Genomic DNA, 25,449 nt, shown 5'->3' on the forward strand with positions numbered 1-25,449 from the left:
TTTTGATAATAACAATAGAATACAAAAAAGAAAGTTCATTATCAATGAGAGCGTTAAAATTACGTCGTACGTAATAATTTTGAAAAAATTAGCCTTTTTAGATGCCTCTGACATTTGACAAAACCAACGCTATAGGCCCTACCCTGTGTGTATTTTTATGATTGTTTATTCGTTTAATTTGTATTACTTTACGCACTAAATAAATATTTCTCATTTTTGTAGAACGTAGGCGGTTCGTCTTGAAGAATTATATTTGACACGCTAAAGGATACCTTCGGGTAACAGCAACAGATCTCAATGTGGACAAAAATATTACTAAACATTAACAATCAGGAAAATAAGGACAAATAAAAGATCATTGTTAAGTTCAATAGCTACTTGTATTGCTGTTATGCGATCTATTGAGATAAGTCCAGCAAAACCATCCCGGCTTGACTCCTAGTGGGGTCAAGTCCTTGGCGCTATACCTAAAAAAATAATTTTGAGGACACAGAGAATATAATTGAAAGTTCTAAATAACAAAATATATGAATCAATCAATACGTACGTTGCCGAGACCGACCTAATCGCATCCAACTATGAGTTGGTTTTCACCACATTGATTCATCAGCCTATTTTTATTTTTTAAATTTTGCACTAAAAGGACCATTCACTGCATCTTCATCCAGTCGAAATTTTCGTCTGCTATATTCTATTTTCAACAAGTTCCATTTTAATTTTTAAAGTTGTCGTTTAGCTTGTGTTATCTTTAATGCATATTGCGGACTTTTGCGTACATTTGAAGGAAAACAGGACCAATTAGACTGGGTAGGTTCAGCAATTAGCTGCCCATGAGAACCGGCCTGGGACAGCGAAAGCATAGAGACACGTTCCTTGCATTCGCTTTTATTCAGCGTTGTTATTACAGCATAATTATTATCCCTTTGTCTGTCTGTCTGTCTGTCTGTCTGTCTGCTATGACGTCGTGAAAAAAAAGTCATTGTCACGGAAATAATCCTCATAAATGATGTAAAAATAGCCCTAAACGAAGAAGAAGCAAACACGTTTTCATCTAGAGAGGGCAAATGAGGAAATGTAATGTTCGAAGTTCCAGAAACTAGAAAAGCGACGACTGGCTTACGTCGACGTTCTTGCTGAGACAGCGGTATCATTACCAGTATTGGAAAGTCTCGATATCTTTTTTTTACTATTCCATAGGTGACTCGAGGTAGACAAGGTGTACTCTTCTTCATTCGGTTTTTCGTGAACTGATGTTGAAAATCCAACCAGTTGTATAGAGCTTACGTTGACTAGAATGGTTTACGCCAACAGCAGTTACCGAGTAGAAATCTTGCTGTTACATCTCGTACGCTTCGTGCTCTGAACGCAACCCTCGAAATCTGCCCTCGGCTATGACTAATTACAATAGCTTCCATTGGCTCCGAGTATACACGTGGTCCTCGGTCGTCTCGCCATTGGTAAATTGATTCACACCGAGACGTACGCACGTCAGCAGATGCACGCCGCATTATAGAAAGGCAGAGCCCACTGCTCAATGTGTGTCGTTAGCATTAGTGTCTAAGTGTTCTTTGTACTGGTGGCCGTCGGAGACTATAAAGTAAAGCTATATTAGGTATGCGCGTATCTAGATACGCTATACGCTAAAGTTTTGTATTCGTACGATATTAAAAGAAGGCAAAACGTTGAACTATTTTATCGACGGTGTTCAACCTGTCGCCGATGTTGCAGATGCACAGTTGTTCTAGCAAATAGTACATATGCACATTCTCATCCCGTATTCTATTATTACTATTATATTATCCATCTAGATCTTAGCAGACGACAGAAACAATCGGCTCGACTTGTTCTACCGTTATGCACTTTAATAAGTATAGCTGTTTTGGAGAAAAATCAGTAACTGATATGAACTGTACGTTTTTTTTTACGTTTACGGTTTTCTTTCGACTCGCGCTGTTATTGTCATTGTCGTATCTTTCTCTATTGGTATGTCTGTCTATGTGTTAGGAGGGCGGGTATGTACAAATGCGCTATTTTCGTATGTGTGTGTGTTTAAACATGATCATGTGTATGAAGCCTGACAGCCCAGGCATTAGCAGAACCTAGGACCGCTAGGGGCAGCTTTAGTGAGTGATGAGAAAGAAAAAGCATAGAGTGCGGCCGTTATCAGAGCTTCGTTCCAGCACGGAATCGCTGTCGAATCGTAGAAAGCGAACACATTTAAAAAAATATTTCTTAAGGAAAAGATATCCAGAATTGAAGGAACAAAACAAAGCCAGTTTTCTCGTAGAAGCATGTCAGATTTCAAAGAGTCTATTTTGTATCGCTAGTAATCTTTAGGGCTCACAGCAGGATTATTTAAGAATACCATCCGCTGTTCTTTTCACATAGTCTACTTATTTCCATCGTTTCTCAAGCAGTTTACAAAATCGCATAGACAAACATATATACGAGCACAAACAACTGCATAAATTTACGCATGGAATTAACGAGTAATCGATCCATCTGATATTACTACCACAAGGTCGTTTATCAATCAGTAGCTGTGTTTATGAGCTCGTGTGCATGTGTTTGTTGATGACCCTGTTGCGTCTGTTCTGCATCCTACAGTAGGTTATTTTATTGATATCGCGTACACGCAAGCGTTGAACAGGTTTTGATTCGCGACGTTGCCGTTTCATACGCGTCTATCAGCGTAAAAGAGTGACAGTCAGAGTTTACCAATGTCCCATCTTTGCTTTGGTCTCCACTTTTCCTTTTTCGCTTTTTGCCTGCTTAGCTCCTGACCTGTGGTGAGGTAACCACGATAACGGCGACCTATGATCGCACGCTGGGCAATTTCCAGAAATATGGTCGCATTCTGTTCTAACTCATTCGACACATTCGATCAAGCCAGCTGCGGAAGCTATGAGGACTCAATGAAAGACCCACCAAAATGGCGCAAAGCAGGATTAACTAGTGGAAACCAGTATTTCTTCGAGCAAACGCATTCAATTAGATCGAATAACTTCAGTGGAAGTTCTATTCGAGTTTACGACTTGGCTGGGAAGGGCTTACCTGCGCAAAGCAGTGAATGATGGCTAATTGCATAATGAAGTCCATTTGTAAACATAAAGCCAGCGGGCAATCGGTGGCTTTTGGAGGAGACCACTTCGAGTTTTCACACTGACTCTGCTCTGATCTAACTGATAACTGTAACGGACCTTCCTTTTGCTCTTCAGCAAGAAAAGTTTGTCGTCGTCAAAGCTTCATTCTATATTCAATAATCTATTAACATTCGACAACTGACTGAATGATCTTTCGAAGGACTGCCACAGAGGTGGCGATTCTGAAGGATGATAATGTTAACGTTTCGCCATCTGACAGATCGTACGATATCCGCTGACGTGATACCTACGGCAAATCGTTGGAAAAGTATAGAAATGAAGTAAGCTGAAGATGGCGGCATGATCGCAGCCAAGCTTCCCATATGTAATACGTGGGTGTATCTGTTAACACGAGATTCGTTTCGACGCTGCACTCAAGCGCGAGTACTAAAAGTAGGAACAGAGCAAGTTGGCAACTGGGCTCATACACCGGGTCGGCTTAAATATGTCAGAATACCTACAGTTTCGGCTTATTATTCGACAATGTTGTGCTCGCTTGTCAGATTGGTCGGCCGCTGGCAGAGTCTACTTTATATCAGCTTCGACCACATCCGCCTCTCGTTTCCCTAAGAGCCACCTTTTACGTGCGAGTGACAAATGCGTATATGACCGCTTCAGGGTGATCGGCAGTCGAGGGTGAGCACAGAATATTGCAAAAACGTTACAATCAGCAGAATTCGTTATGCACTAAGCCTATCTATATGAAAGCTTAATTTTTTTTCTATGAAATTCGATGTATGTATGCATTTATTGCAAAAAAAAAAAGGAGCACACATAAGAGAACAAATAGATTTGTCTAGAGTGGTAATTCAACTGTCCCACAGGATGTTGTTATCTAGTGGCCACATTAAGTCGATTCTTCGGTGATTCCTTCGGTGTGACTCCTTTCCCAGAACAGCAGCGGTCCTCTCTTTCTGATCAAATCTGGTAGTTACTCTTACAGCGAAATCTAGCACGTTTGATTGCAATCGGTTCCACGATTCAGGCAGAAGAATCAATTGATTTACTTTGAGAAATATAGCTATTTTGAGTACCGTTAACATAGGTGCTTATAAGCATTTCTTTCGAAAGAACTGTGGGTTCTCAGTACCGATAGTTTAGCTTAAAAAGTTGTCCGAAAAGTGTAATAGATCGAATACGGAGAATCGTTTATTGCATACCAACTTCAGATACAGAAATTATGAAAATGTGTCATATTGGCTATAGCTTCGGAACTCGCCATAATGGTAGATCGTTACGTCGTCCTGCCCTCACACACAAATGCGATCTATTTCTAAAAAACTTCAAATTTTTTGGAGATTAATTCTTCCGGATGGATAGCCCTTAGCCCTGATTCTACATAATATCGTTGTGTAGCGAACTTGTGGCAAAAAAATTCGTCTTCATCGTAATGCCGTCCACGAAAACCTGATCTGGCATAAAGGCAAGCCTGCAGTTAATGAAGCGGAAAAGGTTAGATTTTACAATAAGGACATTTTGAGAAAATGCCGAAGGAAACGAAAACGCAATAGCCACATGTTGCATTTCACATGTGAGTCCACTTGAGTTGTTCGAAATGGCAAGACGATAATAAATAAATAACTTTTATTTTATTTATTTAAGACGATAAATAACTGAGTCGACCAACCTCAGAGGACATCTACGTTTTCTATAGGTAACGGCTAGGAGGTATTGGAAAACTCGTAACTAATAACGACGGTAGAGAGGATTTCTGGGTCTGGTTAGAGGCTAAAAAATCCCTCGATTGATCTCTTCTCACCGCTTTGAACGAACGCTCGACAAACGTTTCATTGACGTTCGCAGTTCGACTCGATCTGACGAGTGGCCGTTAGACATGGATGAATAGAGTCACGGCTGTAGAATAGGGTGGATGAATACGGCCCCTTCTACCAACCAGGCAGACCAGTGGATAGCATCGGTAGGCTTCGAAGCAATACAACTCGAAGCAAACAACGCCTAAAGGATTAACGTGACCTATTGGGCTGCTTGATATGCCGCCTTAGGTTACAAGGTGACGCGGTCTGTTCAGCATTCAAGCCGATCAGCTGCTAGCTAAAAAAAGACGTACCAAAATAGCCCCAACAGGACCAAGAAGAACAATTATTTTATTTAGGCAAAAATCACGCGCATCATTTTACTTAACGGCATCGAAAACTCATTGTGCATAAGGCTAAGGTTTCGACTAGCAAGTTGTGCAGTACTTACGACGTATGCTAAACCGAAACATACACAATTGCTCATTGCATTGATCCATCGATGGGAGTTGCATAATTCATCGCAGCCCCTTCAGATGAGCAATGTTCTGCTTTTTTTTCTGTTTAAGTCAGTACTGCGTGGGGTTGAAATAAATAACTATTGCGTTTTTATCAATAATTACCACTTTTTCACACACGGCGTCTCAATAGAAAATGTATGTTCTATGACTGAGCCGTAAGGATGACTATTCGCATCAAGTGTGTCTTGACTTAGAGCATCGTGGAACCAATTTTGCTAACACTCCTGTACCGGAAAGAATGCCGGCCAGTCATCTACTACTGCTACTCAGTCGTCGGTAACCGATGCTGGCGTGCGGTTGTAGTGACCATTTCCCCGTGCCATGGGGTCAGATGGATGAAAAAAGCTAGTCTAAGACAAGCTGAGGACTATAACGTCGCACTGTAATCTAACTGGAAGCGTTGTCAATAAGAACAACTTCATTTCATTCGCCAGTGCTTTCGATCTACCTTCCTGCTTGATAACGGTCGTTATTGAAAGACAAATCGAATTCTGCCAATTGACAGATGTGTGCCCGCCATATATCGTATCTCCACCTCTGATATATGTTACGTGACTTGAATAATTTAACTAGGTCCGTCTTGATCCTGCTTCGTGTCCTGCTTAGCTTCTTACAAGGTTCAACTTTACCGTGCACAGGAACTACAGCCGCAACAACGACCTGTCCTTAATGATGATTTGAATTTGCGTCACACTGTGAACCTGCTACCTAGTCTGTCGTGGGAAGCTACTGTTAGGGCGTTTGTTAAGAAGAAAACATTTAATTAGAGAAACAGTGGTCCTCGATGAAGAACATCGTCATTAAGAAGACACCGAGCTGCTATTATATGCAAAAGAAACATAGATTAGAAGAAACATAGAAACACGATTGTTTGTCAACAAAACGTTGTTAACCAAAGCAATGTCCAAAGGTTCGCCGATTTAAACTGTACACATCTCTTTTAACACTTGTCGGCCTCAAACGTCCACGAATTTACAACAAGCAGGGAATGGAATTTAAAAACAAATTCACAATTAAGTCATTTTGTTAAATAGGTACTCGCAAACTTTCGTAGAAAATGAACACTCTATTCAATCGTATCCGCTGAAAAACTTCCTTTCCTAAATCTTCCGCTCCTCATTTCTTCTGCAAGAACAGTTGGCGTCCCCATACCGATGACAAATAATTAAAAAAATAAATAAATAAAATTAATATAGTGTCTAGCATAATAGAGAATTGCAGTAAAAAAATGCCGTCGCTAATCGTGCAACAGCTATGCGCTTGATTCGGAACCTATAACTAGACTCAAATTATATTAGTCTCCTAAACGGAAACGGTTTGCAGGTACGAAGTTTGGATCGGAAATTTAACTTTTTTTTTATTTTAAATTTATTTTAACAATTCTATACTTTTTGCTAGTGACGAAATTCATCTAGGGCGGAAATAATTTGCTCTCTTCTCAGGTAGGGTAACGACTTCGAACATACTGGCCTTATATTTAATCAAAACAATAACATGAAAAATGTTTTACTTATTTTCTCCTTATATCTACTGAACGTAAAATATGTAGAAATTTCAACAATAGCAGTCGGTAGAGGGCCGTAAAAAGCTATCCAGTATGAATAACTGTCGAGCGATTGACGGTTCCTGAGGAACCTCTGCTTTAGAAAGTGACGACCCTCCCTGTTTCACACTAGCGACGTCAATGGGGTAACAGCATCATTCTACTGGGAAGCTCTTGAACTTTTGGGGAGCACGCATTGATTCCTATTTTATTGAAAGTTTAAAATCATTCAGCCGGCTAGTAGATGCGTATCTTTTAGATTTTTGGCTTCAGCATATGTAGCACAGTTACTTTAATATGCTGTGTAAATTATTTACCTCCTAGTATTTTCATTTGTTGATGATTTTCATTGATTTTGAGATATGTAGTTAGCATGCAAAAAGGAAAAGTTGACTTTATCAACGAGGGTACTCGACTGTGCCATGGGACGCCTGCTGTGTAGGGCTATCTACATATGATACTTCAAACGTGTCCGAACTTGTCAGAAGAAGGCGACGCGGAGTTAGCTACTGAGTCTAAGTTTACGCTCACTCAGGTTCCCGATGATAAATCAGGGCTAGTTCCATACAAAGAAAACAACGTGAAGTGAACCACGCGTGAAATATAAAGGAGCCGGGTATCGATAATGGGCGTAGCAGACAGACATGCTAGGGCAAGCTAGTTAGAGTCGCTGACTCATTATGTGCTACCAAAAAGAGATCTCTAATGATATTGATGGTGCTAGCCATGAAGAATTAAGATGAACTATACGTTGTACGCACCAACTGTTTAACTCCCTTCTAAAATGTAGGCGGTAGCGTTAGCCACCCGAAGATCACTGCCTGCGGTGTATTCCACGTTTTAGATTGACAATTATGAAGCTATCAACTATGGTAATTATCTACGCGTTGTATGAGAAACACGATCTTCATGTACTTTCAGCTGTTAACAGGAGTGCGTCGCCAGTGCCGTTTACTGCGACTCTCATTAATCTCGACTCTGTTTCAGTGCCTCTTTTCAAAAATAGCGACTCACCGTGTCATATAGTTACGCAAACAGGGGAGCACACGTTAGGCAGTTAGTCGTTCTATTATATTTTTAGCCTCATAAAGGAGAACATAGTAACTCCTGCGACTCATCCTGCATACGCTCACTCGGGCAGTCGCTTCCGTTGGATCTATTGGCTGCACGACAGATAGCGAGTGCTGCTGGTCAGCGTGCATCTGCTCAACTTCGTTATACAAATCTCATACCTATATAATACGTGCGGTGTAACTGTTGTTTTTTTTTTCGCACGATAATTATACATATTTTAGTTGCACTGTTAGGACAGGTATTTCGAACGCATTTAAGGTAATCCACCTAGTTTGTGCGTCGAAAATTAGGCCCGTGAACGGGTCCTATCCACTTCTAATGTGAATCGACCAATAGACCCTCTCTGTTTGCTAACATCATACCCATGATTTTATATTTTCATAGTCTTATGTCTTAAAGGATCAATACACGTTTCGCTAGCACAATTACATGTCACGTGTGTACTTCAAGACCATATTATATTATGTGAGACCCGATGACCATAGACATACATGCGCGGGCCCTGCTTTTAGCAAAGGTTTTGATGTCTTCACTCGATGACAGCAGCATTTTATTAGCGATGCATATCCTTTGACACAACGTTAAACACATATGTAGCATATGTTCACAGACGCCCTCTCAGTTTACCAACAGAGCTGCTTTACGATTCAAATTTTTGCAATAGTGCCTCGCCAGTTACAACTAAGCTGTTCTTGACTGCGGAAAATGAAGGGTGAAGTGGCCCTGGATGAGAGCCGGGGCCGCGGGATAGGAAGTAAGCGGGGAACCCGGCGAGAGCTGCCAAACGTTAAGTTGATCCAGGTACATCGCTGTCATGAGACAAGCATAAAGATAAAAGCAAAAAACAAGTAGAAATTCTCCATGAGATTAGGTGCTTCTTGCCGGAAGACGGGGCCGGACGTGACGCAGGCCTGTCAAAGATATACTCGTATCGATTGCCGAGCCCCATCCCTCCATTCCCCGATCTTTCCCTCTTGGCAGCTTTTATCGATTGAGGTGGCGCCGCTTCTAGTGGACGTAGGCTTCGTCGTTCAGACCACTTGGTCCGGTTGCCATTTTAGCTATCCTTCGCTGTGCCGATATCGGGCAGGCCGAAGCCCCCGCCGCTGCTTCTAATGGTAATGGCAATCGGTTTGAAGTTTAGGAAGGGGAAAACACAACCACTGGCCTGCTCACCATTACGCGCTGCGCCTTCTGTCAGCTCAGCTTTAAGTTTGGCGAACCTTCGATCGCTCCTGAATGGCACCATGACAAAAACGATATTCTTCAAGGGCAAAATGGAAACAGCAAAACACTTGCAGACCTTACTTGTAGTTACCGGTTGCCGAGCCATTCGGCCACGGTGGGCCGGGCAATGCAGAGAACATAAGCAGTCCAATTCTAATGAACAAACACTAATGAACGGCCGCGAAGACAGGGCTAAAGCACGAGAGGGATGAATGGAGTATAGATCGAAGGAGCAGCGTCCGAACGGTTATCTTCTGGTCTAATGATACGGTATTATTGGTCCGAACTTTTGTACTGCGTATAGAGAATACAGCTAGAATTTACATAGGTACAGTCTATGCGTTGCTACAAGTGTTATGCGCATGTCGTCATGGTCGACAATGAGCATGAAGCAACGAAGTTCGATTCCTTTGTATTAACTTAGACGTGTTTTCGAATATACATTATATTATAATATGTTATAGTATTTCTCACTTTGAGCATCTTATACGTTAAAGCGCATACTGGAAAACAAGATCAGGTGAATTCTATTTAAATTACTACCAACTTGATCGTTTAACAACTGTGAAGATAAGGGTATATATTGACGAGATTCTTCATCAGTTTCTGCGCTCGCTGTTTCGCTTTCCATATGGTAGACTTCAAGTGACCCGTGCGATTGTCTGCGAAGAGTAGATGATACGAAAACGTATACTGCAATAATCAACGAATGTATTCACATGTATAGCTAATGTACATGGTCAACAATGGATTTAAATATGTATTGACACACACGTAGCTCATGTCGAAATAATCAGGCACGTAATTCTAGATCGTTGATGACAAATCAGTATTATTGCAACTTGTACAGGTTACTATGCTAACTGTAAACTTTTGTCATGTGTGTTTTACAGATGTGTTGGATAGAAAGAAACCATTGGACTATCAAATTATCGTATATCGAGCTTTTATTGGTCTACAGAGTCAAAAAATATCTATTCGACTCACCTAGCTGTTTCTCGTACGAAGCTTTGAGAACAGAGACACACACTGAAGTATTCCGGCGAGAATTAATTGCCAGTATTTCGACAGAAAAAGAGATCTTTGAAGGAAGCTAAAATCGCACCCATTGATTCTTCTCCTCATTGAGGTTAATCTAATTGCAGTGATCCTTCGGATCGTCGAGGTCATTGCAATAGCTTGGCTGCTGTTGGCGTGGTCGTCTTCGTCATCATGTTCGTAGTCGTCACCCCACCTATCGTCGAACGAGTGGTCGGACGGTAGTTTGACTAGCAGGACCTTAGCAGTCAGCCGGCTAGCCTCGCTGGCCAAAATTGCGCTCATTGATGGTGTTTAATGAGGAGATTGTGGTGATCGACCCCCCACCTTCGCCATGCCCTCACCAACCAAAACGAGCGAAACAGTCCAGCCACCTAAAACAACCGCCATCCCAAACCTCTTCGGTATTGCCTGCCACGTGTCGGACAGCCAACAACAAAGTCAAAGTCTACCCCTCCAGCTGGTCCAACTTGTCGCACAGCTCATCCAGCTGTTCTGTAACTGCCCGTTCTTCATACCTAGCCACCGTCAACTGTCGGCAACAGCATCATTACCAGCAGCAGCGTCAAAACCGGATATCGTGCACGCCTGCAAACCTAGCCAGCGAGGCCAGCGCCTCGCCTACGTCCTTCACGTCCTTGCCGCTACCAAATGCAACAGCCGCGACCTCGCAGACTTCGTCTTCACAGCAACAGCTGCTCATTAGACGAAAATTTGTTGATATCGTCAAGCGTCTCTGCAGTCAACTAATGAACAAGATGATGAGCCAAACAAACAAGTCGACGCAACACCAGGATAGCAAGATAAAGGACCTTAAGCAGGTGGCGCCATTGCAGGTACCAAAGGAGGAAACCGAAGCAACAGAGCCAGTGCAGCTGGGCGACGCTATCCTGCTGAGAAAGACGTCTCCTAATGGAAAGGTGCTTACATCCGTATAGAATATTTATAAGCCATGTAGCTAGGATAATGTTATGATTTGCGTAAAGCTTTCGTTCAAACTCAGCCATCGATAGTATAACAATACGTCGAGGCGCTATTGTTTGCAAGCAAGCGTAAAAAGTCAGAGATCCAGATTACTTTCGAAATTAAGTTATTCGAGCACTAATTTTCAGGAGTAAACCTGCAAAAGAATACGTTATACGTCGTAATTCCCTGATTTAGGGCAGACTGGGCAAATCATATTCGCTAGAATTCCTGCTTTTTGTTTTCCTCCTTGACGCACGGTTGGCCGGGTAAAATAACAAAGTGTATATATGGTACAAACAACCTGTCGTAATATCACACCAATAATACCGTGCCAGGATGTTAGGCCTTGGTGCTATTACGTTCTGCCACCATAAGCAATCCTGCACTGTGAGCTCAAAGTGTGCCTAAAACTGATCCTTACCGTATCTCACATGAAAAGTACACTAGAAAATATTACTAATGGAAGCTTCAGTTTCAAAGATAAAAGAAACGTTTATTATAAATATTGCTACAAGGATGAAATTATCTATTCTGCTACTTTTGCAACAAAGAGGAAGACAATTCACTTATGTTTCAGTTTCGTTTGAGATAGTAAACCCCAACAGCAGGAGACACTATGTAAGTGTAACTTAAACAAACTTCACGTAATGATTGTAACTCCAGCCAGAGTACGCATCAAGGTATGTCGGAGGCGTTTTTTGATGCGACGCATTACACTTTAAAAGTTTGATGTGCTCAGTATAGTTACATTCTGCACATCAGAGATAACTGTAACCATGCCTGCTTTATAGGCAGGCCTGCTGCCTAGAACGGATTGATTCATTGACGTACTTCGATTCAGCGCATACATTACGCGTGAGTGAAGTCCGATGTTGCGCTTATATCGAAGTTCTTTGACAATACAGCCGCCATCAATGAACGGCTTGCGCCTGACCCTGAGGGCTCGGAAACTTGTAGACAGAGCTCGAAAGTAAGCGGCAGAGTTTTGCGTTCTTCAAGGTCAGCATGGTCACAATGTTCACGGGTCAAATGAGTGCTGTACAGAGTAGCTAACCCTACATTATGTACAGGTTATGAAAGAAGTTTACTAAAAAAGAGCATCTTTTGAATCTGGCAAATAAACAGTGAGTAATCCCGATCTTTACCAACACCTAGCTCGCTAATATACCTCAAGTACTTGTACGTAAAGTACCTTAGACGTTCACGTTAGGTAACACAGTTGATATAGGCTAAATATTAAATAATGTCGTTAAGTTCAAAATAAACCTTGCCCAAATTCACAGATGAGAATAAGCACCTAGATAAAAAAATACACGACTAATTAGGATATGCTTATATTTTTTATAGGCGACTTATCAGTAATGAAACTGCTTACCGATCATATTAGATTACAAGATGGAGTGGCACAAAGTCGATGGCTATATAATACGATAAGGCGTAAGTTTACAATCAGAGGAAAAGAAATTGAAAGGAACAATAGTCCTTCAAGTATAATAGATGTTAGTAAAACTTAATTGCTTCCTATAGTTAGTTGCTTATTGTTGTTGACTTATCTATTCTCTGAGTGTATCCTTTCATTTTAATTAACTTTTTTCCTATTCTTCCCCGTACTCTGCGCAACATTTCAGCAATATGTCTACCAGCCTTGTACACGTAAGACCGCTTGTAGCGTATTATTTCCTATCAACATCTTTCATGAAAATATCCCCCTGCTATTCGGTGCCAATGTAACTGTCCTAAAATAGAAAGAGAATTTTTGTTTTTTTTTATTCAAATGTGTCTAAGTTGTATTTTCAGTTCCACAGTTTATTCCCGCTACACTGGTGCTGCTGTTCTTGCTGCCGTCTTTGATGCCATACTATCGTAATACAGAAATATGCCGAGGTCGTACTTCGGCTCACTATCAAAAGAAGATAGGGGAACCTGGTGTTACATTGCCCAGCTGCCCATATGCATAATATTTAAATTATACCTTTGCGTAAGTGCTTGTTGCGCAGATATGTAGCAATCAATCGAATGAGAGCAGGTGGACTTCCGTCTGATCTGGACGGGCGCTGACGTCTTTGGTGAGGCTCTCTACCGAGGAGAAAAATGAAAGGGTCGAGAATGGCACCAGCTGTGGTACATTTCATATGTTACGCCTCCGTCTGTGCCAGCATGCGTACTTGCCCCTCTAATTTATACATATGTGTTCCCAAATGATGTAAAAGAAAGGGTGACAGCAGGGGTTACCAAGAATTGTCGTGAATTGAGGAGAGCAATCTATCAGCAGTATAACGCATACATTAGGATCTATCTCAGTGTTACTGGGCATTACTGTTACTCATTTGAACGGAGATAGAGAGGTATAGGGAAATCGTGAAGGGTGTCCTTCTGCCAGGCCGTGGAAATTGTGATTGATAGATATATTAGAATTGCTTTGTATGAAATCATCGCAAAGCTTTGTAAAAAGTGATACGCATTATGCAAAGAAGCGTTCGCTGTCAATCAGATGCTCCCCAGTGGGTTAACACAGGCTTTCTCCATTCTGCTAGTTAAGAGGTGTAACTTTTATCTAACATTCTGTGACGATTGTCAAGATCGGCCTGGCCACTTACTAAGACGAATTGTTATTTGCCCCCTTCTGCTGGTGTCGACCCGTTGTAGATCTTTCATAATTGGAGCTATCGATTACCGCGTGGTTATTTTGCAAGCACTATTTAGCACATGGTATAGGTAATATATTTAGTACATTCCCTGTGCGTAGATATAGCATAAATTGGTTATTTGATTATTTTTCTCGCGTAGCTTTTCTAGGCAAAAGATGCTCTGCGAAGTCACATTGGCGCAGCGATCGTTACACGTTCTTGTTACTACATACCGAACGAGGTCAATTTACGAACGCCGCCCGCGATCATAGCAGTTAATGCAGGCTAAACTGTGACGCCGTGGCAACCCATACGAGCAGTCAGAGCTGCTGTATAAAGAGTACTATCGTATTTGCCGCCGCCGCCGCCGCCGCCGTTTCTGCTACATCGACACAGAAAATGATATATACAAAAAAGATATTTGCCTAACTACCGTCCGTCATCCACATTACTTTCCCTTCGTTCTGCGCAATGGCTAACAAACGATAACAGAATATCCTAGAAAATGTGATTTTATCCTTTCGTAGGATGATTCACAACTGCATATATGGCTACACTGCTTCGATAGACATTGAGCAGACGAAACTATTGATGCAGCGCTGGTTAGAAAGGATGCCGAAATTTTTAATGCTACAAATGTTGATTTTCAAACTCGTCTGTCAACAGCTTTGGGTTCTTTCTAGCCGGACCGTAAGGCCGGATTTCTATAGGACTAAAACAACCGATCATAGCCATAAAATTATTTGGTTGACTTTGTAGCAGTGATTTGAGCTTCTCCATATTTATTTTCCTGTTTTGTGGATCGTTTTGTTTTAAAACAATTGTTTTCGAGTCGAACCGAAAGCGTGCTAGCATCAAATTCTCTAAATTGACTTTAAAATAACTGTTTGACAAAACTCTGACAAAAGTTATAATATGCTGTGTGAAATGAAGACCAAGTTTTGCCGGGGATCAATACAGTTGCCTTCATGCCCACGTCGTTAACTAACGCCTTAACGCCAACAAAACGATATGACATTTCGATGCGATGATGTGTATGTTCATCCCAATAGGTATACTTTATTTGCCATATGATGGTAATTTTGAGTTCCCTGACCTGTACTCGATTGAAACTGGGTGCCTTCTTGATGCAAAAAATCTTCAAGCCCGCCGGCAGGTGAACCTGTAAAGTTGTTTGTACAGCCTTGCACGATCTTTTTTTTAAAACCCCCCAAGACGAAGTCTCAAATGTATGAATAACATTTGTAAATAGAGAGCTTCTGACGTATTAATAAATGGCTCATTTTAGATATTTTAGCCTTGCTTAAAGGCGATCACTCTGAAGTCATTTCATGCTAATCAGTACATGCTGTGTATTGGTAGATATCATTGTTTTTGTGAGCTTGCGCGAGTCTAGGTCTGCATCTATGCAGTTATGTATGTGTGTGTGGGCGAGTGTGCCACGATGTGTGGATTCAAGCAGCACAAACTGAGTGAGTACGATAAGGACACAGCTTGACCTTGCCAGTCGTCCTAAAAAGCTCTGCTTACGGCCACAGCACCAGCGTTTCGACTGGCTGGATCATGCGATTATTCCAAATGAAGCTAGTCTCTTCGAGTGAAATTAGACCTTGATACAACCAGCCATTTTATCGATTCGTTCTCCTACAGAGGTCTTTCCACCAGCAGCAACAGAAGAAGCAGCTGTGGCTGCAACCGCAGCAATCGTAGGGCAGGTACCAAAGTTCGTCGAACAGTAAATACAACACAGCCACCTTACCTTATTTCAGTTCACTGCAGGACGACCTGAAGTTAAATCGCTATCTAGTTATTAATACATTACATTATATCGGCCCATTTACTGCTCGAGTGATACATACAATATTTATATGCAGGCATATTTAGTTTTGTAATTAGCTGACAGGCTTTATTCACGTAATCATATTATAATATCCGTTGACTATAATATTTATACTACTACTACTGGGCGAAATTTTGCTCCATACGAAAGGGGGCGGGCCTTCATCGTCCAAATTCCAGTTTGCCCTTCGGTCTACTCGTCACGGAATTCAGTGTACGTATGTAGCCGTTTTTCTTTAATCACTAGAGGAGTTTTTAAACTCAATCACAGAAAAAGACCTCGTATTCTCCAAACTGTTTTCGATTGTATCAAAGCTTTTTCTTTTCTGGTGTTTGTTGAGCGTCTGCAGTAACACCAATTCACGGGCTATAAGTGCTGAATATGGGGTTAAGGCAACCCAGCCATGAAATTTTTCTGCAGAAGTGTGCCTCATCATGATTTCATGACTTGTTTTCGGAGAATTCTGGCAAATGGTATTACGTAATATGTTTACAAGTTCTTTCGATCGTACTCCAATGGCACGACGGATACGTGCTGTGCCTTCGTAATGCGCAGGATTCGGGTAATCGAAAATTAACGAAACCAAGCTTGATTCGGTTTGAAGTCACTTTGTACACGATACTCAGATGGTTGCATTTTATCTCCGCGTCGCATCGTGTACCCGCATCTCATCAATTGTACCAACGCGGTTTCCCTTGAAAGGCGTCAATGTTCTCTTGGGACTGTTATTGAAGGATCCTTATTTTTTTCGAAGTACAGGCCTTCCAGCACAGTACTTGATTCTCTCACCTGTAAATGATTTTTTCCAAGTGACATGGCGGTATGACTCGCGTGAAATGTTTATTGTTCTTTGTGAACTCCTTAAGTATGGTTAGGTTAATCTTCAGTGAGGTGCTACATTTTAACGACAGCGGAAACTGTGCCAATAGACAATATTGAATGTAGCATGCTGATTCCTATCCTGTATGATGACTAGCCATTAATCATAGTGCGATCTTCTGAGTTGGACCTTCGTCTATTAAAGTTAACTCATTTAGCGTTTATTAGTCATTTTCGGATATTTGTCACACTTGAATATTCTAAAAATTTACTCTTTTTCGACCTGATCTATCAATCCTTGTTTGCTTTTGAAATCGATTATAGGTGACTGTCTATATGCCAAAGATTGAATTCGAAGATCTCGGCTGTGTCACCGAACCTGTCGGTAAGCATCCATTAGCTAGTAAGTAAACTGGTTACTGTGTAAATATTAGCACATTTAGTATCGTTGATATTATTAAATGTTTATGGTTTTGATATGAAGTTATATATGATCTGAGTAGATTCGTCGTGACAGATCGGAACAAGCGGCAAAGCGTCTGACAAACTACTTGAGCTTTCTTGTTCACGTCTCGTGTAGATAATTCCCTGTTCGCACCGTCGGATCGATCAGGAATGATTTATCATCATTTTGCGAATTAGTAGGAAAAAAACCTGTCTCGTTCCTACTTCAGCTAGCTTTTAGAAGACTGTTTCATGCAGAGCGCAATAGGTGGAACGTTCATTTTCTTAGTCGGTTCTTCAGATGTTTCCTGAATTGACGAGATAGCGCCGACGACGCGGATCGGATATCGTTGAACTGCAGCTGAACATATTTTAACCAAGAGCTATACGAAGCTTGCCGGGCTCGCGCATATCGAGAACAAAAATAATGCTTTTGTTAACACCGGTCTACTGACAGAAGCTCATGTTGAAACAATGTCGAACTAACCGATGTTTTGGTTATATCGTGAATAAATGTGTAATAGAAAAAGCAGATGCGCTACTGTCAATCGCAAGGAGCCAACACTTAAACGAGATCACCTTTACTCCGCTGAAACTTGACATTTACATGTTAACCGAGGGTATTTATTCTGTACTAGGCGATACTATGGTTCGCGCAACATCTGCGATAAAATTTCGGAATTATCAAAAGCAAATAACAATATATGTTTAAAATGGTAATTTGTGTTCGATGTCATTGCAACGCCTTCATTTAGCTTCAGTAAATAGGTTAGGCCTTTTTAGGACTTATTTTGCATTGTGAAGTTACAGTAGAAATGAGCATTTTCACACGTGTCATATGTTTTTGTTTGCGATTCAATTTATCTATACAGAGGGCATTGTGTCATTTGACCCCAGCAAACTGGAACTGGGCGAAAAGGTGTATATTGCTTTAGTGGGCCGGTTTCGTTATGGACGCGAAGAAGATGAAATTTTGGGAATGTCTTTATGTCGAGAAATCTACATGGGTTACGCTCCGGTCTGCTCGGCGAGGAGAAGGCTTAGCCCAGAGGGATTAAGTGGAAGTTATCCTAGGAGTCCTCAGTACAGGAATAAAGAACCTGTTGCTGGACCTTCATCAGGTACGTGCTCTATCCGTTGCTACAATTAGGAGTCAGTAGCGTTAGACACAATATACTATTATGTGAATAATGAGAATAGCAAAAAAAACAGTATAAAAAACGCAATTTCATCATAGACGCCGTTTAATTTTTTTAGATGCGCTAGGTGGCGCCATTAGCACAGTCGAACCCTGAGCCTCAACACGTACGTCCGTGTCCCTTGCTCAACACCGTCCTTAGCACCCGTTACTAGAGATCTTGTCTTCCTCTTGCCCTATAGAGCCGACCTTACGCCACTGGCTAAATGTGGAGATTCGTCCTGGTTAGAAGTTTTTGATTTGGCGCTAGAAGCAGTGAGTCCCATGCTAAATTACGATATCTCATTAAAAAAAGTGCAAGGATTGCTTTTGCGGTTCGCAAGTATATATAAGACGGCCTCAGGTAGCTTCAAGTACCGTATTGTATACATGCATTTATTTATACATGACTATGGCTGTACTCACTCACAGCAGGTTAGAACGCATTCATAAACCGGTGATATTGGGTCGGGAAAAAATGGCATTTATATTCAGCGGATGGCTTGTGTGATCATGATAAGCTCAAGGACAGCTCTGAATAGCACGATGACTAAATCCAATGGGAATTAGTCGTCACCTAGGCACCTGAGGTATTCGCCCTTAGATCTATAAGAAACAATTGATATAAACTACAACAGTTATGCTATCAAATGTCTACCTGTGCGCGTTCTACTATACATGCGAGTACTGAAAACATTGTGTACCTATACTACCGCCCGTTAGAGTCCATTTTCTGAATCGCGCATCAAGTAAGAGTCTACTACAAGGTCTTATTAGGTTGCATGCTAACCTCTCTATTGGTGCTGCATTGAACGGCTTCTGTACTTTTAGTCTGACCGAAAAAAAAAGTGTCTTTTTAGCTTATTGCAATTACCGTGATTATTTACTGAAAATGATACACGAACGGCTGAGGCACAAGGCTGTTTTACACAAACAAAAATGCCACATCTCCGATGTTGTAAATAGTCTGAATTTATTATTGTTTTATGTTTAACGTGGCTCTATACTACAAGGACGACCACTTTAGAGCACCCTGTTGTCAGATGACGCCAGGGACGCAGTGTGAAAAGGAGAGGTCCCTGAAGAGATATTGCCAAAAAGTACGCACTAACGCTTTTAACCGAAGATCCAAAATTACCCCCGGCGTATGTCTTATACGACGGGCTTTTTACGTATTAGAAAGATGCATTTGATGCTTAGGCATCTCAAACAGAACAATCACATCTATAGCAACAAATTTATTTCTTGGCAATATATCACTCTACACGAACGCAGACACAGGCAGCCACATGCAAAATTATATGAGCAGTCTTCTTATTAAACGATCCGCTTTATAGACGGTTCTAAATAGCTGTTCTGATAAAGTATATGTACATTCTGTCATTTTACCGTAACTTCGGGAGGGGGCCATCGGCAGCCATATAGAAATCTACATCTAATGTCGAAGTTTCCCTAATGAGTCAATTGATTTACTGAAAGCAGCAGGTCTTTCGCAAGAACGGCCTCGGCTATTCTTTATTGCCTCTTCTTTAATACACCTTTTTGTACCTAACTGATGCGTTAGTTGCTGCGCAGTAACAGCCGTACAACTACTATCCTTAAATAGCTTTGTTAAAGATGGAAACCGTTGATTCCCACTTAAAACAAGATAATGTGTGAAAGTCGAATCCATTACAGAGCCGAGATATTGTGTCCAAAACAAGGTCTGTACCTTCAAATAGCAATTCAGATAAACTAATTGTGACGGAATTTTACTTGCAGTTTATATCATCTAGGGAAAACAATGTTGCGGACAATATGTATATTGATCCAAAATAATGCCTCTGCTTCTATGAATAGTATCAATTCTAAATAAGGCACTTATTTCTTGCTTCAAGAAAAACCTTCAAGGCCTCGGCTTTCCTATTCAGAAAGTTATTCTCTAGAAACATGACCGTTGACCATTTGGAAAATGGCGTTCTAGGTCAGACTATTAGATATTCCATCGATGCCCTTCCGCGAGATACAAAAATTCAGTTGAATCTAAAAAGATATATTGGCGATTATTAAAAGTGCGGATATAATGCACACTCTTCACGAAGGACCACTTCTTGGGGCCAAATTGTGTAGATCAGACCGACTGATCGTGCCACAAAAAAATAGCAGGCATGCTAACAGAAAAGCAACATGATTTCCCGCTAGCCCTTTCGCTCTGCTATATCATCTCGAAAGGACAATAGTATCCCATAAGGTCACAAGTTCACATACTGAATTTCATTTTCATGATTTGATTGAATTTGAGAGTTGTTCCTAATGATTAGCAAAGAACATTTCCAAGCATTTTTCACATCTGCTGTGCTATGGGCAATATCCAAAAAATACATCGAACATTAATATCTAAATTTTTTTTTTTTTTTTTTTATAAATAATAGTATCCTCCAACGTGTATAATAACTTTTGTATGTTTTCAGTATAAATATAATAATATTCGGCTATTGCTACAGCGATATCGGTTTTCATAAGACTAGGTAAACTGGATCAAAGTTCATAGTGAGTATGGACTTCTAGTGGAATTAATTCTCTCAGCTTTATATAACGGTGGAATTGCTGGATCTACGGCTGATCGTTAGAACATTTGTTATTACCGAAGTTTTTCGGTATTCTAATTAGTACCACGACCGGTAAGCGTTTGTGTCAATATACACAAAGCATTAGCTATCGTGTGAGCAGGTTTGAGAGCAGCGTACCACAGCAGACGAAATTCGCATTTCTAACGTTTTTTTTGGCCATTAAGCGGTGCCAAAACAGGCCGGTGTCTGTAGACTCTGCCATTTCATTGGCTCTGAGTTTGCCGCCCTGGTTGCCCAATTACGCCGTTCGTAAGCCTAGAACAGTCTAATTCGCGGGGAGCCCTTTCCGATTTGATAAGGCCGTAAACAAGGCCGCTCGATTCATCGCTCGACTTCTTTGACGGTCCTGCAAGACTGGCTTTATAAAAACAGGGTCTTCGCATAAAATTGGTGAAAGCTAGGTGTTTCGATTTTATGTTTAGAACTGAGTCAATACTGCCTGAGATGGTTGACCCTTAGCACGAGACAGACGTGTCTGTATCCATACTTCGCTCACAGTAAGCGTAATAAGCAGACAGGTTACTATTTCGAAGTTACTATTCGAATTGATGCGCTGCGAAGTTAAAGTCCGCAACTTTCCTTCACATGCCTGTTGCATTGCTAATATATCCGTAGAACTCCTGCTCATTTTCCTATTCAGGTACATATGTTCCTTCAGTACGCGCACTTTAACGATTCTCGGCGAGTAGCGTAGGTCAACACATTGGCGACCTAACTTAAGAACTTCTTCTAAAATACGATTTTTGCAAAAAATCCCTGCGAGCTTAGAAAGTATCGTCGAGTAGTGTCTTTGTGTCTTAATTCTATGAATTGTCAAAGTAATATATACTCGAGCTGTGAAATTTTAGAAGAATGTTTAGAATTTAATCGATTCGTCTGCAATCTCTGTATTGGCACGAAGGCTATTGAAGACGTTTCGATCGGTTCGACTTTGCAAAGTTTCAGCTCGTTCTACATTTACTTCTTATATAACATTTTTTGGACCAATTCTGCCCAACCGGAGACAGTACTGTGTCTCCGTTCACACTGCAAACTGGGCATCAAACAAAAAATGTCTGCATTTCAGAACGAATTTACAAATGATTTTCAGCGTAACACTGCAGAGATAATATTAAATGATACACTTTCGACAGGTATCACTCCTCAGGTCGAGCTGCAAAAAGCTTCGACTGAACGCCGCATTTTGTCACGGTACGCAATCCCACTATCTTCATTTCACCAGTCGACGTTGCTTTGCTTAACAGCCGATTCAATTCCTTTTCGCTTTGAGTTTCCTGGGGACGCGCCTGTCTCAATGGTTATGCAGCGGACCACCCCTGACTCCGGCGACACTTGCGGGGTTCGCTACTACATTCGCTGTTACTCCTGTTTGGACATCGACGAACAACAGACTACGATCAGTTTGCTTAACTTTCCCATCAAAAAGGTAATTTCCCAATTTACCTCAGTTCCAACTGGCTTTCGCGTGCTCAAGCCATTCATATCTATAAGCGGTATAAACTAAACTCCCAGCGTGAGAATCGCCTGTATAAGAAAAGGTTACTCTCCATCCATTGTTGTTAAAAGCTGGTGAAAGGTAGCAATTGTAGAACGTTTTTTTAAATTTGTTCTTCGAGGGGTAACTTTTTAACCAGCTCAGGGAGCGCTGCAGTAGAAGTAGATAAAAATACCGCCGATCGAAAAGTCAGGTGTGAGATTTCACTCATTGAAGTCCTAACTATAAAATGAAAAATTACAGTGAATAGCTTAGTTTATCGTCACATTTCCTTTAGTGTATTCCGAATGGATATGAAATTATCCATAGCAGTGTTTCAATTCAAATCTTCCCGCGCAACTCTTCATGTCACGCGTTAGTAAATATGCTATAAGAATCATCGTCTAGGATTACATACGATGTAGGAAACCTTGAATACATTGTATTAGCGTTTAACTGTTTTTTGGGGCGCATTAATCAGGTAATAGATAATCTGTTTTTTTCGAACCTTCCACATACAGGTAGAAGCGTGGGTTTAATACCATATCTACATTGTTAATGGTGTTGCTCTTCGATATAGTTGCTTCTAATATGCGTGTCCATTCCTATACGTCACGTACTTCTACAGAAAAAAACCTTTGACCAACTATTAGCGCTATGCATGTTTTTTTCTAGCAACAATGAATGAAAGTGATAGATCTATGTTTGTCGTTCACGAATATCGTTTCCCTCATTTGCAGTGGCCACATGCATTTCGTGTTCTAGAAATCGTGTACAGTATCTGAGACAAAGTAGAATGCCGCGACGATGAAGACTACAGTTACTTTAATTCTGCTTTCTCTTATCGGCCATCATACAAACAGGTGCAGTATGTATCGCTGGCGCGAAATCTTCTCGACAACAATGACAGCCCCGTGTATCCAAAAGGGACGATTTTTAAAGAGTTTCCACTTAATGGTGGCAGCCTGTCGCTTGAAGCAACTCTCAATAAAGCGGTACGTGTCAGCGATTGACGTATTAATACCACCCGCACATCAGCTACGCCAGTAACGAGAATAGAAGCAAGATTTACCTGCTCGACTCTCAAAACGAATATTGAAAACTTATCTTGCTAGTCAGATGCCATGTTATTATAATCAAATCCCACATTTTTTAGTTGTACCTGCATGGCGAAGAGATTCGTGTGAAGATTCATCTGTCGAACTCATCGCATAAAACGATCAAGCATGTTAAGGTCTCGGTGCTGCAGGTGGCTGATATCTGTCTGTTCTCCACTGGTAAATGGAAGGTGTGCGTGGCTACGACAAACAATAGGTAATCTGTCTCGGTTCTAACTGTAAATAACTTCACCGCTATATTTCATAGATCTACCTGATTAACCGATTGCCCTTCTCTCGTAATGGAATCTATAGCGACTAGCATTGCCTATATTTCGTCTGCAGCTTATTTACGTTATCGTTACATTTTCTAACTAGTCTATAAGTCGTTTTACCAAGATCCGGTTGATTCCGTTTTTCTTGGCATATATTCACTATGGAATATTATTAAAAACCTATGAATGCAATTCTGATGTGTGAAGAAGCCGCTGTGCTTATACTTTAAATTACGTTTGCTTTACGTAACTCGTTACCAATCGATATACTTTGTTCATAAGGCAGGTAAAGCGTGTCTTGAATTTGGCAAACCAAAGCGCATCTATTTGACGACACGGGACGAGTTTACGTTACACTTCATTATATAGTTTCGCTGTGTTAAGACCGATCTTTATCTGTAGTAATCAATCATTTTGTCAACATAATGGTTCGAATGCGCCTAGTTGTGCCTTAACGGGCAAAAAAGACTTTCTCATTCAACGAGAACGTTCACGTTCGCCCATTGGACACATTACTATATATGTAATAATACGTTATCTTCATTATGACAGCTTATTTCTGTGATTCTCAATAACCGCAAGATATTGCCTACTGTTTCCATCCGATTTCATTATTACGATCGTGTTAGATGCCACTCTGCTAAACAAACGGCTGTTTTTGTCGGAGCAGTATAATTCTGGCTAGTATCTGCATAAGACTTCCTCGATAACAATTTCCTTCTCTTAATGGCTTGGACATCATAAAAGTGCTATGCGAGAAAAGCTAGTCAGGCCATGAGGAAACTGAATGGCCTGGCATAGAAGTGGTACTTCTTGTTGCTGAGCGTCCTTTTAGTGGCTGAGTGGCATGACATGAACTGGTTTTTGCCAGCGTCCCCTAAAGATTATGACGCTGTTCATCATTAGCATAATCCTTTGCTGTGGCCAGTCCTTTATAGCGTTTGGCGTCCTGTTGCACGTATGTGTGTGCCAGGACAGACTGCAAAAAAGCGAGGTAGCCCTGAAAAAGGCCTGGGGCCAAGTTGACTGTTGCTCGTTCGAAATAGTAAAAGCGCGTAACAGGAAAACAAACCGAGAGAACAGAAACGAAAAAAAAACAACGCCAACATCTTCCCTTGTTAATAAGCAATCTCGATTAGACAGAAAAAGAGGTCGGGTTATGTCTTAACTGGAATAAACACAAGTTCATTTAGCAAATATATGTATTTCTAGATGACATATTACATAGCAGGTGTTAATGTTAAATGTAAAAAAAGGAATACATCTATTTATAAACGCTATGCTTTGCAAGTTCTACAGAGAGAAACTGGGTTAGCAGCGTCGTCGGTGGTGTAGTTTTCATTTCGTGTACGGAATAAACAGCAGAGAAAGATATATGCTGTTATAGGACTAAAGCTGGTGCCAGCTTTAGAAGAACTATTCTCGTATACAATTTCAAATCGTTACTATAGCGAAGGTAAATTCTGAATAGTACGCTCCTTTACAATTCAACAACTAAGTACAACAACGTTTTTTTTTTTAATTTTATAAACATTTCGACTAGCTCTCTATACAGCTTCTGTCACTATTTATTACTTACTCGACTGAGGTTGATATTATGACTTGTATTCTTTCTTAATAATGCATATGTTTTCATGTTTTTGTCATTGAAAAGAAATGACTGTCCTATTAATTCGGGCAATTCGATCGAGCAGGAAGTTGTCCTTGTTCCAAAGCTTGGGGACAATAAACATAAGTACGGCGTTTTTGTGCAAAGTCGTTCAGGTCCTGAACCAGATTGTCTCGCCTCATCCACCGTGTGAGTATTATATTTATTCAATA

General features: G+C 40.9%; 1 protein-coding gene across 6 annotated transcripts in view; it reads left to right on the top strand.

Annotated features, from left to right (window-relative positions):
* The window catches only part of LOC111250903 (phosrestin-2-like), a 40,786-nt gene that overhangs the window by 9,441 nt on the left and 5,896 nt on the right, over positions 1-25,449 (top strand). For 3 of the 6 annotated variants that reach the window (XR_015329482.1, XM_022806847.2, XM_022806849.2), the window contains exons 2-8: positions 10,156-11,220; positions 16,877-16,955; positions 17,869-18,117; positions 21,916-22,208; positions 23,120-23,251; positions 23,413-23,570; positions 25,283-25,426. Coding sequence is in view for 5 of the 6 variants with exons in the window: in XM_022806847.2 (XP_022662582.1) it covers positions 10,588-11,220; positions 16,877-16,955; positions 17,869-18,117; positions 21,916-22,208; positions 23,120-23,251; positions 23,413-23,570; positions 25,283-25,426 (1,688 nt within the window). In the remaining variant the exon portion in view is untranslated. Of the gene's footprint in view, positions 1-10,155; positions 11,221-16,532; positions 16,554-16,876; positions 16,956-17,868; positions 18,118-21,915; positions 22,209-23,119; positions 23,252-23,412; positions 23,571-25,282; positions 25,427-25,449 lie in introns of those variants that run through there. The other 3 variants (XM_022806848.2, XM_022806851.2, XM_086991758.1) reach the window with 2 other exon arrangements.

This window comes from Varroa destructor, unplaced genomic scaffold (assembly GCF_002443255.2).
Source record: "Varroa destructor unplaced genomic scaffold, Vdes_3.0 BEIS01000005.1, whole genome shotgun sequence".
In the NCBI taxonomy this organism is placed as follows: Eukaryota; Metazoa; Arthropoda; class Arachnida; order Mesostigmata; family Varroidae; genus Varroa; species Varroa destructor.